This window comes from Biomphalaria glabrata, chromosome 1 (genome assembly GCF_947242115.1).
Source record: "Biomphalaria glabrata chromosome 1, xgBioGlab47.1, whole genome shotgun sequence".
Lineage (NCBI taxonomy): Eukaryota > Metazoa > Mollusca > Gastropoda > Planorbidae > Biomphalaria > Biomphalaria glabrata.
The window spans coordinates 58,194,163-58,211,108 of NC_074711.1; the positions used below are offsets into that span (position 1 = coordinate 58,194,163).

General features: G+C 42.3%; 1 protein-coding gene across 1 annotated transcript in view; it reads left to right on the plus strand.

Annotated features, from left to right (window-relative positions):
- LOC106068526 (uncharacterized) overlaps nucleotides 1-15,627 on the plus strand; it is a 141,336-nt gene extending 125,709 nt beyond the window's left edge. Inside the window, exons 5-7 of the mRNA XM_056004343.1 lie at nucleotides 11,659-11,814; nucleotides 12,302-12,465; nucleotides 13,179-15,627. Of these exons, the coding sequence (XP_055860318.1) occupies nucleotides 11,659-11,814; nucleotides 12,302-12,465; nucleotides 13,179-15,032 (2,174 nt within the window). The 3' untranslated portion in view covers nucleotides 15,033-15,627. The remainder of the gene's footprint in view (nucleotides 1-11,658; nucleotides 11,815-12,301; nucleotides 12,466-13,178) is intronic.
- The last annotated feature ends 1,319 nt before the right edge of the window (nucleotides 15,628-16,946 follow it).

Genomic DNA, 16,946 nt, shown 5'->3' on the forward strand with positions numbered 1-16,946 from the left:
TCAATGGTGCCATGTACGTATCTGCACTCCACGTGTACCCTCGCGACAGGTAGAACCTGCGGAGGAGTGCCACGGTCTATGGACTGGATTGTCACTGTTCCACCAGTGAGATCCGATGGGTCAATCAGCGTTCTATTTATAACCGCGCCGAACGAACAGCCTGAGTCGTAAAGGCCCAAGACTTCAACACCGTTGGCCAGAATGTTCTCTACTCCCGGAGGAGAAGAGGTGGGGTGAGGTGGCACGGGTGGGAGTTCTGGTTGGCCGAGTTCAGTGGCAGTGGGTTGAGGAGCCACGGCCATCGTGGAGACGAAGTATGTGTCCTCCTCCGGTTGGTCAGAAAGATCGATCGCGGAGGGTTGAGAGACTGGCGTCACCGTAGATAGGGTCCGTGGGGCCTGCTGCTGCCGTTGTGGAGTGGGTCTACTGTCACGCGCGCTATGACGTGAGTCACGCTGAGAGTAGTTGGTCTGGTTATAGCGAGACTGGTGGTTGGAGCGGTTATTGTGGCTATGAGGGGCTGATTGCCGACCTGGTGCCTGGTTTTGCTGGGGAGTTTTAGGAGCAAGGTTGGACTGGGCAGGAGAAGTTGGTTGGTCTGTTTGCTGGTCTGTCGCGGTTGCTTTACCTTTTAAGTCCTTACGGGCGTTCAAGTACCGGTCAGCGGCGGAAGCTATGTCAGCGGGCGCGGTCGCTTGTTGCTCCCTGACATAAACTCTGACCTCTGAGGACATGCATTCCAACAGCTGCTCAGAGAGTATGAGGCATGCTAAGCCATCAAAAGTCTCTGGCAATTGGCTGAGGGCGTGCCACCTGACAAGGTACTTGTCCAGCCTCTCGCAGAGGTTGCCGTAGGTCTCTCTGCGTTCGAGGCGGGAACTTCTGAACTTTTTGTGGTATGCCTCGGCGGTCAGCTCAAACTGGACGAGCAGCGCCTGCTTGAGGGCTGCGTAGTCTTCTCGCTGGCCGGAGGGAAGTTTGGAGTAAACTTCGTAGGCTTTGCCTCGGAGGCATTGGGATAGCCGGAAGCACCATTTCTCCTCTGGCAGACCGTAAAAACGTGCTACTTCCTCAAAACGGACAAGATAAACTTCGATGTTCTCTGTCTCGTCGTCGAAGTGCTCCATTGGCATGTGGGGTAGACCGTTCAAGGAACTTTGAAAGGATGCTGGGCTAGCCGGGCGAGACTCAGAAGAAGCCTGGCGGGCGGCCTTGTTCTCTTTGTCCGCGGCTATCTTTTCTCTCGCTGTAATTTCTTTCTCCTTCTCCCTTAGAGTTATTTCCTTTTCCCGCTCGGTGACTTCTTTTTCTTTAGCTATAGCTATTTCGGCCTCCTTTCTTTCCCTTTCTTTAGCAATTTCATTATCCTTTTCCTTCATTGCTATCTCATGCTCCCTTGCGCTTGCTAATCTTCTTTCTTCCTTTTCGTCTTCCTTTCTTTTTTCTTCTTCTCTTTCAAACGCCTCAAATCGTGCTCTCACAAATTCTTTCCGTTCTGCCTCATCGTCAAATAAGGTGGCCGCAAAATCCTTCAATTCAGCCATTTTCTGCTTCATGTCCGAGTCCGCTTTCGAGCGTGTGCCGCTGGCCATAATGATGAGGGGTGGGTAATGAGGGGGATAAAGCAGAAGTAGAGTAAGAGGTGGAGACGAGGACGAAGCTGCTGAAAGCAATTACTTGGAAGTTATAGGGAAGAGTGCAAAAGGAATGTGGTGTCTGCCTATGTTAATCACAAAGTTCCTGCAAGAAAATATTACACATGAAATGCAATAATAATAATAAATAAATTATGACAGAAGTGACACTCTTGATAATGCGAAGTGATGATACTTATAAATATTTTAAGAAAAAAAAATATTGATATGGAATTTAGTTATTGCTGCCTGTTCGTGCCTGCTGTACTATGGGTTAAATCCAGGACGGGCTCGCCAAAATGTGACAGGTGGGGAAATGTGACGTGTGTTTGGCACGTTTTATGTCTAGGGGATGATTATTTTTAATGCTATCACACCCCCACTTATCAGCATATGAATCGGGAGCAGACACGCAACGAGACAAAGCAATGAAAGGTAGATACAAAAGTTAAAATAAAGGATATTTATTTACATAAATATACATATAATAATAAAAAGGGGGAGGGTTTGCATCTATCTCTAGTATATTCTATGTTTAATCATCACTCTTGCACATAATAAGAGAGTATGTCACTTTGTCCTCTGACTTAGCTGGTTGTCCTGTTGATGTCACAGCTGGCTGTGTCCTGGCTTGAGGTTCTGCAGCTGGAGGTGGCGCTCTAGCGGATAGAGGGACGCCGGCGATATAGTTCTTGTGGAGTCTCAGTCCCAAGTTCTAGTATCTGTAGTGGGCACAGTATGGCGGGTGGCCGGATACCGTGGGCACAAGGTTACTGCGGGCAGAGCTGATCTGCCGTGGGCAGCGTAGTTGACAGGATATGTCCAGTGAGTTGCAGAGGGTCGGCGTAGCTATGACGTCTCACACAGATCTGGTCTATAGGGACGTCGCACCTAATAGCTTGACAGGTGGGCTGTCGAATAGGCGGGCAATGCCGATAGCGCCAAGTAGTAGAGTTGAGTAGATCTCAGTGGGCAAGTGCAGCGCTGAATAGCACTAAGCACAACTGCAGGTAAATAGATCGTTATCCAATAACTAGGCAATATGTGATTCTTGATAGCGACTAGGTAAGTGCAGCGCTGATTAGCACTAAGCACCTAGATAGGCCAGTAGGCAAATAGGCAGATAAGTAATCCGATAAATAGGCAGACACCTGAGGGAGGCTGCGGATAAATAAAGACAAGTTAGGACATGTCTCTCATGCATCTTATCGATGCCCTCGACTGAGGTGCATTCGTCAGATTGGTAAAATTGCTTTAGAGCATAAAGGGGAGATGATGACAAATGGGATTTGGAAAATAGATGGCTGATAGTAGCAATATAAAAATGTACATAAGAGGGAAAGTAATAATATAAAAATGTACATGGAAGGGGAAATAATAATCTCAAATAAACACAACAGGTGGATAGAGAAAGAAGGGGGGGGGGTGAATGGGCGGTGGTCATCGACCGAGACGCTTTGTTTGCATATGACCGTGGGCCGAGAACAATGGAGCGAGCTTGAATGGTGTGGGCGCGACTCTCCTCAGATTGAAATGACTACAGGGGAGATAATTCAATACACAAGGAAAAAGGGGGGGGGGATAATTTATATTTCTTCACTAGACGCAGTATCAGTGCGCTAGTAAAATTATCAAGGCGTTTAACCGAGATACAGGAAATAAAATAAGATGTGCAAATATATACATGGTTGCATCAACGATCAATTGAGCAACGTAGCATTAATAGATTAATGCAGTCCATAATTAAATATATAGGACATGTTTATGTTTTCTACTTACGCCAGTGAGAAATACACAATGCACTAATTAAATATAAATGAACTAAGCAAAATACACATGATAAAAATCCAATTGAAATATACACAGAGTAATTAAGATGGAACTTGTGATTAAGTTCGGCTTACCACCAGGTATTCCTCTAGGAGAAAGAATAAGTGATATAGTCCAGACTCGATAGCTCAGCTCGAATGAGAAAGAGAGGGTCTGACTTTATTTAATCTACTTATATATGCCTGGGAAATGTGGGCGGACACAGGAAACGTCCTAGGCTAAGAATTAGCTTACACGTGGGTGAAGTCCGACAAGCGACGCACCTTGGTGTATCACGCGGTATGTTGACCCGTGTAATCTCTTAGATCAAAGAGAGACGTGAGAGAAGGGGGGGGGGAGAAGGATTAGCTTGCATTCAAACCAAGGTGGGGTCAACCGCGACCGTCCTTCAGACATCCGGCGGGCAAGACAAAAGAGATTGTGTGTCTACCTTTCCCCGATCAAGGGCAGATAAATGAAAGGACGCGCCTTAGCTATCTCCAAGGTGGTCAACTAAGTCTAGCCTGGAGCGGAAAGGTGTGGCGGGTGAATAATTTAGGGGTAGGATGGGGAAATAATTAAAATAAAATAAATAAATAATGAAAAATAATAATTAATGCTGTGATAATTTAGAGTGACTCTGACAGCGAGTTTTTGACTTGTCACAATCCCAATTAGGCTACACAGATCTACATCCCAGTTAGTCTACATAGATCTACATCCCAGTTAGGCTACACAGATCTACATCCCAGTTAGGCTACATAGATCTACATCCCAATTAGGCTACACAGATCTACATCCCAGTTAGGCTACACAGATCTACATCCCAGTTAGTCTACATAGATCTACATCCCAATTAGGCTACACAGATCTACATCCCAGTTAGTCTACATAGATCTACATCCCAGTTAGGCTACATAGATCTACATCCCAGTTAGGCTACACAGATCTACATCCCAGTTAGTCTACATAGATCTACATCCCAATTAGGCTACACAGATCTACATCCCAGTTAGTCTACATAGATCTACATCCCAGTTAGGCTACATAGATCTACATCCCAGTTAGGCTACACAGATCTACATCCCAGTTAGTCTACATAGATCTACATCCCAATTAGGCTACACAGATCTACATCCCAGTTAGTCTACATAGATCTACATCCCAGTTAGGCTACAACGATCTACATCCCAGTTAGGCTACACAGATCTACATCCCAGTTAGTCTACATAGATCTACATCCCAATTAGGCTACACAGATCTACATCCCATTTAGGCTACACAGATCTACATCCCAGTTAGTCTACACAGATCTACATCCCAGTTAGTCTACATAGATCTACATCCCAGTTAGTCTACATAGATCTACATCCCAGTTAGGCTACACAGATCTACATCCCAGTTAGGCTACACAGATCCACATCCCAGTTAGGCTACACAGATCTACATCCCAGTTAGGCTACACAGATCTACATCCCAGTTAGTCTACACAGATCTACATCCCAGTTAGGCTACATAGATCTACATCCCAGTTAGTCTACACAGATCTACATCCCAGTTAGTCTACATAGATCTACATCCCAGTTAGTCTACATAGATCTACATCCCAGTTAGTCTACATAGATCTACATCCCAGTTAGGCTACACAGATCTACATCCCAGTTAGGCTACACAGATCTACATCCCAGTTAGTCTACACAGATCTACATCCCAGTTAGGCTACATAGATCTACATCCCAGTTAGTCTACACAGATCTACATCCCAGTTAGTCTACATAGATCTACATCCCAGTTAGTCTACATAGATCTACATCCCAGTTAGTCTACATAGATCTACATCCCAGTTAGTCTACACAGATCTACATCCCAGTTAGTCTACATAGATCTACATCCCAGTTATTCTACATAGATCTACATCCCAGTTAGTCTACATAGATCTACATCCCAGTTAGTCTACATAGATCTACATCCCAGTTAGTCTACATAGATCTACATCCCAGTTAGTCTACATAGATCTACATCCCAGTTAGTCTACATAGATCTACATCCCAGTTAGTCTACATAGATCTACATCCCAGTTAGTCTACATAGATCTACATCCCAGTTAGTCTACATAGATCTACATCCCAGTTAGTCTACATAGATCTACATCCCAGTTAGGCTACATAGATCTACATCCCAGTTAGGCTACATAGATCTACATCCCAGTTAGTCTACATAGATCTACATCCCAGTTAGTCTACATAGATCTACATCCCAGTTAGTCTACATAGATCTACATCCCAGTTAGGCTACATAGATCTACATCCCAGTTAGTCTACATAGATCTACATCCCAGTTAGGCTACATAGATCTACATCCCAGTTAGTCTACATAGATCTACATCCCAGTTAGGCTACATAGATCTACATCCCAGTTAGGCTACATAGATCTACATCCCAGTTAGTCTACACAGATCCACATCAACACAACTTTGTTACTTCATTTAATTTTCATAACGAAAGATGGCGTAGCTCTGAAGTGTTTTAGTGTCTTCTACCTTGGTACAATTAAAGCAATGTTCTGACTCTAGCGAGACATTTCTTGTAGAATGCCATTTGTATATTGGTCTTTTTTCGTGACCGATTCGTTTCTAGAAGTCTCCGGAGTCTTCGCAGGATAATCCACTTAACTGTTTATCGAAGGTGTCAGCCGGTGTGATTCGGTTTAAAACTCAATTTCTGTAGACAAATGGTTTACTTTTGGTCATTGTATATGTGACAAATGTGAAGACTGTATATGTGCAAGGACTGTATATGTGACAGCTACGAAGACTGTTTATGAGTAAGGACTGCTAGTGTCAGGGTCGTTAATGCCATGACACCTTCATCTATGCTTCTCTCTCTGGTTTTTGTATGCTACACTCTGTCATACTGTAACTTCCGAAGGCATTACCTAGCGACACAATAATTTCTGACTGAGACTAGGGACACAGCTGTTGATGACTGAGACTATGGACACAACAATGGATGACTGAGACTAGGGACACAACAATTGATGACTGAGACTAGGGACACAACAATTGATGACTGAGACTAGGGACACAACAATTGATGACTGAGACTAGGGACACAACAATTGATGACTGAGACTAGGGACACAACAATTGATGACTGAGACTAGGGACACAGCTGTTGATGACTGAGACTAGGGACACAGCTGTTGATGACTGAGACTAGGGACACAACAATTGATGACTGAGACTAGGGACACAACAATTGATGACTGAGACTAGGGACACAACAATTGATGACTGAGACTAGGGACACAACAATTGATGACTGAGACTAGGGACACAACAATTGATGACTGAGACTAGGGACACAACAATTGATGACTGAGACTAGGGACACAACAATTGATGACTGAGACTAAGGACACAACAATTGATGACTGAGACTAGGGACACAACAATTGATGACTGAGACTATGGACACAACAATTGATGACTGAGACTAGGGACACAACAATTGATGACTGAGACTAGGGACACAACAATTGATGACTGAGACTATGGACACAACAATTGATGACTGAGACTAGGGACACAACAATTGATGACTGAGACTAGGGACACAACAATTGATGACTGAGACTAGGGACACAACAATTGATGACTGAGACTATGGACACAACAATTGATGACTGAGACTATGGACACAACAATTGATGACTGAGACTAGGGACACAACAATTGATGACTGAGACTAGGGACACAACAATTGATGACTGAGACTAGGGACACAACAATTGATGACTGAGACTAAGGACACAACAATTGATGACTGAGACTAGGGACACAACAATTGATGACTGAGACTAGGGACACAACAATGGATGACTGAGACTAGGGACACAACAATTGATGACTGAGACTAAGGACACAACAATGGATGACTGAGACTAAGGACACAACAATTGATGACTGAGACTAAGGACACAACAATGGATGACTGAGACTAAGGACACAACAATGGATGACTGAGACTAAGGACACAACAATTGATGACTGAGACTAAGGACACAACAATGGATGACTGAGACTAAGGACACAACAATTGATGACTGAGACTAAGGACACAACAATTGATGACTGAGACTAAGGACACAACAATGGATGACTGAGACTAGGGACACAACAATTGATGACTGAGACTATGGACACAACAATTGATGACTGAGACTAGGGACACAACAATGGATGACTGAGACTAAGGACACAACAATTGATGACTGAGACTAAGGACACAACAATGGATGACTGAGACTAAGGACACAACAATGGATGACTGAGACTAAGGACACAACAATTGATGACTGAGACTAAGGACACAACAATGGATGACTGAGACTAAGGACACAACAATTGATGACTGAGACTAAGGACACAACAATTGATGACTGAGACTAAGGACACAACAATGGATGACTGAGACTAAGGACACAACAATGGATGACTGAGACTAAGGACACAACAATTGATGACTGAGACTAAGGACACAACAATGGATGACTGAGACTAAGGACACAACAATGGATGACTGAGACTAAGGACACAACAATGGATGACTGAGACTAAGGACACAACAATTGATGACTGAGACTAAGGACACAACAATGGATGACTGAGACTAAGGACACAACAATTGATGACTGAGACTAAGGACACAACAATTGAAGACTGAGAGATGTATGTTAAGTCTTAAGTCGTAAATTTTATTTTCAAAACGGACACTATGACAATTGTTCTCCGCTTTATTTCTTTCATATAAATATCGTAAATGAAACCCTTAAATAGAGAGAAATTAACAATTACATCATGCATTTTAATGAGCAATCACTATAATCAAATATAAATGACAATTTCTACCATATTTGAAACTAGAAACAAATAAAAAATAATTTCATTAAAATCTGTTGGTCATAAGATCATAGTTAAAAAATTTACAAATTTAGCTTATTTTGTAGTAACTTTCTATGTTAAAATGCAAACACTTATAAACTACAAAACAATACAATAACTTTTAAACCAGATTGAAATATGTGTGCAACATATTTCATTGGTAAAATAGCATTGTAAACGATGGTGGTCATTGTGCATCCAGAAAAAAAAATGTGCACCATTTGACTAAGTAAGTAACTTCAACCTTCCTGTATTAATTGGAAATATTGAAACCGACAGATGTCCCCTAAACAAAACGGCATGAGACCGAAGTAATCTAAAAAAAAGCATAAGCCCCAAACAGACGCATAGTCCAAAAAATATATAAAAAAAGCATAAGCCCCAAACAGAGGCATAGGCCAAAAAACAATTGAAAAAAAAAGACTATTTAAAAGTCGGCTGCACAAATGATTAAAACTAGGGACACATTGAAAAGTGTCTGTAGTTTGCACCTGTGGATCATCTAAATGACCAGGAATAATCAACATTGACTAACCTTACATATACAATTCTGGAGGGCTATAACATGTTTTTCTTCTTCGTTCTAATTTTTATGTTGGAGAGTTCAGATCAGCAATCCTATAGTTGAGATGAACCGCGCAGTGGTTTCCAAACTCAAACTCTCCTTATAGTTTTTTGTTCTATAGGACGGTTTTGGGGCCAGAGTCTTGTTCGGGCCTCTTGCTATAGTCTGCAGCTTTGAAGGACATAGTCAGCATCCCATGGGCCTCTTGCTATAGTCTGCAGCTTTGAAGGACATAGTCACCATCCCATGGGCCTCTTGCTATAGTCTGCAGCTTTGAAGGACATAGTCAGCATCCCATGGGTCTCTTGCTATAGTCTGCAGCTTTGAAGGACATAGTCAGCATCCCATGGGCCTCTTGCTATAGTCTGTAGCTTTGAAGGACATAGTCAGCATCCCATGGGCCTCTTGCTATAGTCTGCAGCTTTGAAGGACATAGTCAGCATCCCATGGTGATGCTCCACAAGGGCAGGTTTCGCTCGTAGACATCAAACAAAGAATATGAGATTTTCAAAACAATAAGTACAAAACAAACGAGCAACGATATTTTAAAACTGAAACCAAACAATGTTTTTGATGAAATAAAAAGGCATCTTTTAAAAAGTATCAAGAAATAAACCAATAATTTCATCAATATTAATTTTTATTCACCATTATCAATACTAAACGTATTTCCTCCAGCCTACCTAAATCTATCAAAAAGAAAAAATGAAAAAAACAGAGATTATATTTTTTTTATGATCATTAGTCTAAAACAGTGATTCCCAAACTTTTTTTCTTAACGGAACACTTCGCATATTCTGAGTATTTAGCAGAACACATTGCTACTGCTTTTCACGTGGTGACCTACTGGTTAATTACTGGTTAATTATTACAGTAGCTCGTGGAACACCTATTCAGGCATCACGGAACACTAAGGTTCCGCGGAACACATTTTGGGAAACACTGGTCTAAAAACATAATAAGCTTTGGGTAAGACGTTGGCCTACTAACAAACTGTGCAAGTTGAGCGTGTCGTCATCTAGATGTATATCAACTATCTAATAGATCATCTCGACAGACTTAGCTCTCCATTGTTGGAAACCTCAATGGCTATGTAATTGGCTACGAAGTAAAATTCATGTCTTTCAATAATATATTTGAAAAGATCATTAACTATACAGGGGAAATTACAAAGTTTATTTTATTTGACAAGAAAGCATTTGTGATTATGTACCCTGTTTGTTAACACATCTTATTGCGTCCCCTTTTCAGAACTTTCAACCCGTGTTGCAGGAGATAAAAAGCTCATCTGCTGTTTCTAAGGCACACGATTAACGCGAAGGTTTAGTGCGGCCAACGCCGACCCTAGTTTCCAGCCACTGTCATTAAAATTGGTTGCACTATGCGTCAATGTCTTCAGGGTTCGGGCTCGAACACAATCTTTAGGCTGTGAAAATAATGTACACACGTTCCTTAAAACAAATAAACTTGGCTACTTGCTATGTTATATATGTGTAGCACAATGATTTGAATCTTTTAAATAAAGTGTATTACTATTTTTTTAAACATGTTTATTGTTTAGTATTACAGGTTGAGATTGAACTATAAATAGCTCGATTCTTTACAACAAAAACTAAACCGTGTAGGCGTATCATTTCTCATTACAGAACTGAGTAAAACTTTTTATGAAACTGAAATAGACTACATTTCTAATGACAATATATACATCTTTCAATTCCATTGTAGGTAGACGTAGTGACATAAAGAAATAACAAAATATCGAACTATTTAGACAAAATATTTCAACCCTATGGAACAACAAATATCCCATCCGTCGCTGACCTGTATTTCTATTTCATTTTTGACAGACTCTTGTCAATCATTCCCTTCCTTTTATAAACTCTACAACTAGAGTCGTACTCGTGATTATATCAGAATACATTAACCAATACGAGTTTATACAGACACGCTCTTCATAACAGGCATACTAAGATCCTATATATGGCTCCTTTTGTCTCGAAAGGCAATGGATGCGCCCAAGTGAGTCACTGGTTTTAACTTAATCTTGAGACGGGGCAGAATCTGGTGTGGCTAATCAAGCCAATTCTAGAACGGCAGACTTTGCCACAATTCGTACATGTGTACATGTGTCCTATAGGGCCTAGGAAAGTGTTGTCATTGTGGACACGTTATGCATGGACACGATTAACTACACAATGTCAAGGTCATTACATTGAACTTCACCCTGCCTACTAAATCAAAGTAAATTGAACAATGATTTTTACAACTCACTTTGTCCTGTCTGTTCGTCTGTCTGTCTGGAACACGTTATTTCTCCCATCAACTTGAAACTTCGCATAATTATTCATCGGAATACACAAGAAATGAATCATTTAAAAAAAAGTAACCAATTAGTTAATTAATTACTAGCAATTAATCATTTTGTTTGATATCGTATAAGGGAAATAAATGTGAAGTTCTTCCCATTTAATAAGCTCCTTTTTTTAATTTAAATTTTTAAAGTATTTTTATATTTTGTTTGTTTAGTCTTACAACATTTCTTTTTTTTTGTTTTCGCCGGTTACACCAAAATAAGTCAACTATTTCTATTTTGTCCGCCATAAATGAAATCCTAATAGTCGTATTTTGTTTCATGAAAAGTTGTATTTGTTCTACTCGGAATGTTTTGTGTGTGGCTCATGCAGCATCTTGTTCTCTTCCACCTTCAGATGAAATGGCTTGCCAGGCAATGATGTGCCTCTCCCTCATCTTCTCCTCCTTCTCCATCCTCTTTGGGCTGTACGAGAACTGCGCCACCATATACGACACTGAAGATGGCTCGGAGTCCAAGACCAAGTGGCCGGAAATGAACGCCATTGCTGCTGGTCAGTACGCTCAAAACAAACGGTCGCAGTGTGTCTGTATCAAAACTCGCTTACATATTGAGCTTGTTTTATTTCTTTGAAGTGTATCTCCAGTCAAAGTAACATTACTTAAGCTATTTATATATATCTCACCCAGTTGTCTCGTCTAGGATTTAGGCAATCTTTAGACCTTGCGACCTATTGGCAGACGATATAAAGGTCATCTGTTTCTTTGGCCCACTGTTAACGAACAACCACCTTTACTTTCCCCCAAGTAATGTCAGTATCCATTAGAGTTGGGTCTTCAGCGAGATTCGATTCCGAGACAACTAACCCACCACATCCTATCCAAAATGCTTTGCACAATGAAATATGCCAGCCATATAGAGAGAAAATAAATTGAAAAATGAAACAATAGCAAAAAGGCTATTAAATATTTTAAATTAAATACAATGCGTCTCATTATGTTTTCATGTCTATAATCTTTTTTTGTTGTTTTTCTTTGCAGGAATATTTGGTCTTATCGGTGTTGGTATGTACGGTGTCATCATCATAGAGATAGCCCGCGAAGGGTCAGGCTCCGTGCACTGGGCATTCCCAGTGACCACAGTGACCGTGACAGGCTTCATTGTATGTGGCATACTGATGGCCATCTCGAACCCGATACAAGCTGTGAGTATGGGCTCCCATTAGGAACAACCTCATTAGGTATGCATAGCGGAATAGCGTTCTAGGGAATTTAAAGATGGAGGAGACAATGAGCATCTTGCAAGCTTTGAACCCACCTCATACGGCAATCTTTGCCAGATACTGAAGTAAGATCATCAAGGTATTTGCAGTCTACAAAGACTATTAAGGTGGCCCGAAAACAAATGTGTCAATGAGTTATTTAATCTCAACAGCTGCCGTACGGATTAACGTGAAATTCAGTACGTTAATTCTATTTGCAACTTCGGTTTGTTTGTTTTGTCAAATATTTTACATGTTTCGGATGTTCCCACAGAGCTGAAGATAGCTTCATAGCCCTTACCTCCCGAAGAACTACGGGGGATGGATGCAAGCAGAGTATGAACCTGGAACCATCGAATAAAAGTCAGCGTGCATACCTCACGACCAGACAGCCATCTTAATCAGTTCTTTGATAATATTTATTTAAATATGAAGATAAACAGAAAGATGTCACTTTATATTTTTCTAATATTTATTCAAAAACTGGCATCCAATACATACATCTTCTCGAGATGATATGAATCATCTAAGTTTTTGCAAATATAAATTAGTATGTTTTTTTTTTGGTTGACTCTCTTTAAATTATTATTTTGAATTATCATTCCATTTAACAAAAAGTAGATAAACTATGTCAATATTATAATTTCTAATTTCAGCAAACACAAAACTATCCTGGACAAATTATGAGACTGCCCCGCCAGAATTCTCTGCGGCTACGAGAGCCGAGCATCCAGGATCGTCTGGTGGTCATGAATGATAGCTCTGGTCAGCAGTCCGGCACACAAACACCGTCCACTCTCTACGGCATGGCGGGCAGTAACGCTGAAGTCAAAGAAAGTCAGGTTTTCCCTCGGAGCGAATCTTGCCTCAGTGCCCACATGTCATCTCCAGACCTCTTCACGGCTTCCTCCCAGCCTCTCGCACCGTCGAACGGGCAGAGGGGCACTCATGTGGTAGAGACCCACGATGCGTATGTGAGTACTTACGATGCGGCCAGGCGGCAAGCCGTCAAGCAGCAGATCCAGAACAAGGCGGCGCAGCGGCGCTCCTGGCACTTTGACGACCGTAGCGGCGCGTACATAGTCAGCGATCTCATCAACACCCGCCCAACAGTTCGCTCGCCAGTCGACTCTAGCGGCGAGATAGAAAAAGAGGTTGTCAAGCCGCCCGTGCCTCCTAGAAAAGATAAAATGGCACCACAGCCAAACCCCAACCGACTAGCGAAAAATTCGACTCTTCAGGCTATCCCAGACGAAAATGTGGACTTGATGGTCTTGGACGACCCAGTGGTGATGGCACCAAATGCAACCGAACTCGACCAACCTTCTATGAAACCCGTAGTACAGAAGAATGCAGATTCTGCCAAAAGCACTAATCCTTTTATCAATGATATACCAGAAGATCAAAGCGATCAGGCCTCTATATTAACAGCCGGGCAAGAAGAATTTATCAGGCAGGATTCTTGGGAGAATCAACCTTGGCCGGATCCTCCATCAGAAAAGGAAATTCTAGAACACATACAATCTGCACAATTAACATCAAATGCAGCAAGTTCCACAGCGCAGTCTAACAGCGTTCCTGAGAGTCTTCAGTACCAGCCACAGAACCAAGCCAGCCTAACACGAAAGCAAGGTAGAGCATTGTCCAGTAAATGCCCTGCTTCAGATGGAGGCGATGGGGTCCCAGCGAAAGTTCCGCCCAGGATGAGACCATCGGAGCGGCAGAACAAAAGAAAAACGAACGCCAAACCAGCTCCTGTGCCAGATTCACACGTGCCTGTATTGAAGGAGTACGACAATCCTCTGTTCAAGTCTTCGACACCAGAGGACAGGCGATCCAACCATTTTAGCGAAGAGTTCTCCATGAAGCTCTGCGACTCTACGTCCTTCGTTAATCCTTCCCCCCAGTCCCCTCCGCCGTACTACACGGTGGTGGACAACGCCCAGGCTGACCTTACTTCGCACCGTCGCCACAGCAGCCACTACAGCTACAGCCCTCAGCTGGACAACCGTGAGAACGTCCAGCTGTCTAAACGGCCCGTGTCGTTGGAAAACGGACAAGATTTCCCCCCGAGAAACGGAAACAAACCCTACGTTGACACGGCCAAAAAAAGACCCAAAGCCAAACCAAAGTCCAGCTCCCAGCAAAATGGCGCGGTCAAATCCCGGCCTCGTCAGGTCAAACGGGAACACAACCAACGAAAAACCGGACATCCGGAAGGCGCCAACACACTGCAGCACCAGAAAGCCCAATCGCCTCACGGCGGACCTTACTATGGTTCCAGTCCTGACCTAGTCAACAAATCTCCTAAAACGGGTCGCCGCGACCTGACCAACAATCTGCCTACTAACGGATCGTGTTACGATGAGAAGCCGAGAGGTCCAGGTAGCAGATCTTACACGCCCACTAACTACAGAACCAGCCCGTACGCGTTCGATTCCAATAGACAGTCGCCTTATTATGCTAGTGGTCCCGTCAATCAGTATCATTGGGCTGACTCCGACCTTTGACCTTCAAGTCGTCAAGACATAGCATCTAAGAACAAAACAACAACGTGTGCCCTTTAATAACTGCTAATCTATTCTATGATTCACTCAAGGTCATTTATTTTTCAATATACGATGACCTATGAATGGTCAGCTTTTCTACCTGACAATGTATAGTGAACATAAGTATTGCTGTTATAATTAACTCTGTTTATGTATTCATTGTCATTCATTAATATGTATGTGTGTGCTCGAGTGAGTTGAAAACTCCTTTACGTTCAAATGTAATGATCTTGAACTTTTACGTAAAGCGATTTGAAAACAAGGTGAAGCCAGACTCTCTTAAGTCAGTAGTGGGTATGTCTGGTCCGTCTGAAAACAAGGTGAAGCCAGACTCTCTTAAGTCAGTAGTGGGTATGTCTTATCCGTCTGAAAACAAGGTGAAGCCAGACTCTCTTAAGTCAGTAGTGGGTATGTCTTATCCGTTTGAAAACAAGGTGAAGCCAGACTCTCTTAAGTCAGTAGTGGGTATGTCTGGTCCGTCTGAAAACAGGCTGAAGCCAGACTCTCTTAAGTCAGTAGTGGGTATGTCTGGTCCGTCTGAAAACAAGCTGAAGGCAGACTCGTTGTCCTCGGCAGCGGATTTTCTTATGGTCTCCAATGTGTATCCCGCGGCCTTTGTGAGTGACCTCCAGCTGTCTCGTTCAGAAGCCGAATGCAACCAAGTGTTCTCTTCTATGTCAGCTAAGGCAAGCTGGTCTTTAAAGCGCTTCCGTGGGGCACCTCTGTTACATAAACCACTTAGCTCACAAAAAAAAAAGAATTCTTTGGGCTTGCGTTCGTCCCCCATACGGGATACGCGCCCTGCCCAGCGTAAATGTCGGACAATAAGAAGTCACTCTATACTGTCCATACCGGCGTTCGCAATGACATCGCTGTTTGTAGTGCGGTCTTGCCATCGTGTATCCATGATGGAGCTCAAGCATCCTTGGTGAAAGCGTTCAATTAGCTTTACTTGCTTTCTGTATAATAACCATGTCTCAGATCCATATAGAATGGTTGAGAGAACCACCGCTTCATAGACATTGATTTTGTGTAGGCAGGCGGAGCGATTTATTTCGCCAGGCGAGAGTTTAAATCTCTACACTCTACACAACATTCCACCTATTCAACTTATCCAAATAGTATTTAGCGTTTTATTGTTTACTAAAGTGATTTTATCATCATCAGATAATAATCTCTGTCACCATTGAGGAACTTAGAAAAGACGCTTAATATTATTTGAATTATTTGAAAAGATGGAATCATGGCTGAGAGAAGTGTATAGATCTTAGAGAAGATTATGTTGAAAAGTAAACATTAACTGAAAGAAACAAAACCTACACGTTTCATTGATATAGAGGAAACTGTTCAGACTCTCCTTGTATAGAGACGGGTGGTCCTTCGTTGATGTTGAGGATTACATTTCACATTCTGGGATGGAAACGAACATGCGGCTCATTCCTAGACCAATCGTCACACGAGGCCTGAGCACTGACCTGTGAGATGACAACTAACTATTGATCTCCACTGACCACAGGGTGCCACGTCACAGGTCAGTGTTCAGGTATACTATGACGATTGGTCTCGCTCAGACAGTTTTGTGGGCAGTCATTGAAGCTCGTGGGGCCTCACGTTTGAGACACTAGCACTCTGGGTAAGGTCATCTTTGTCCAGGTGCCATGTTCTTTCTCGTTTGCTGAGTTTCAGCTCCCGAACTGTTACCATCTAGTTCTGTGGCAGCGTGCACTGCCAGAGCCACCATAACGACCGCATGTTGCTGCCGTACTACCAGTAGCCTTTTCAAACTCATTAATAAGATGTATATATTGTACAAAGATTGTTTTCTACATTTTCATACATAATATTTCTCCTTTTAAATGTTCATGTTACTCATAT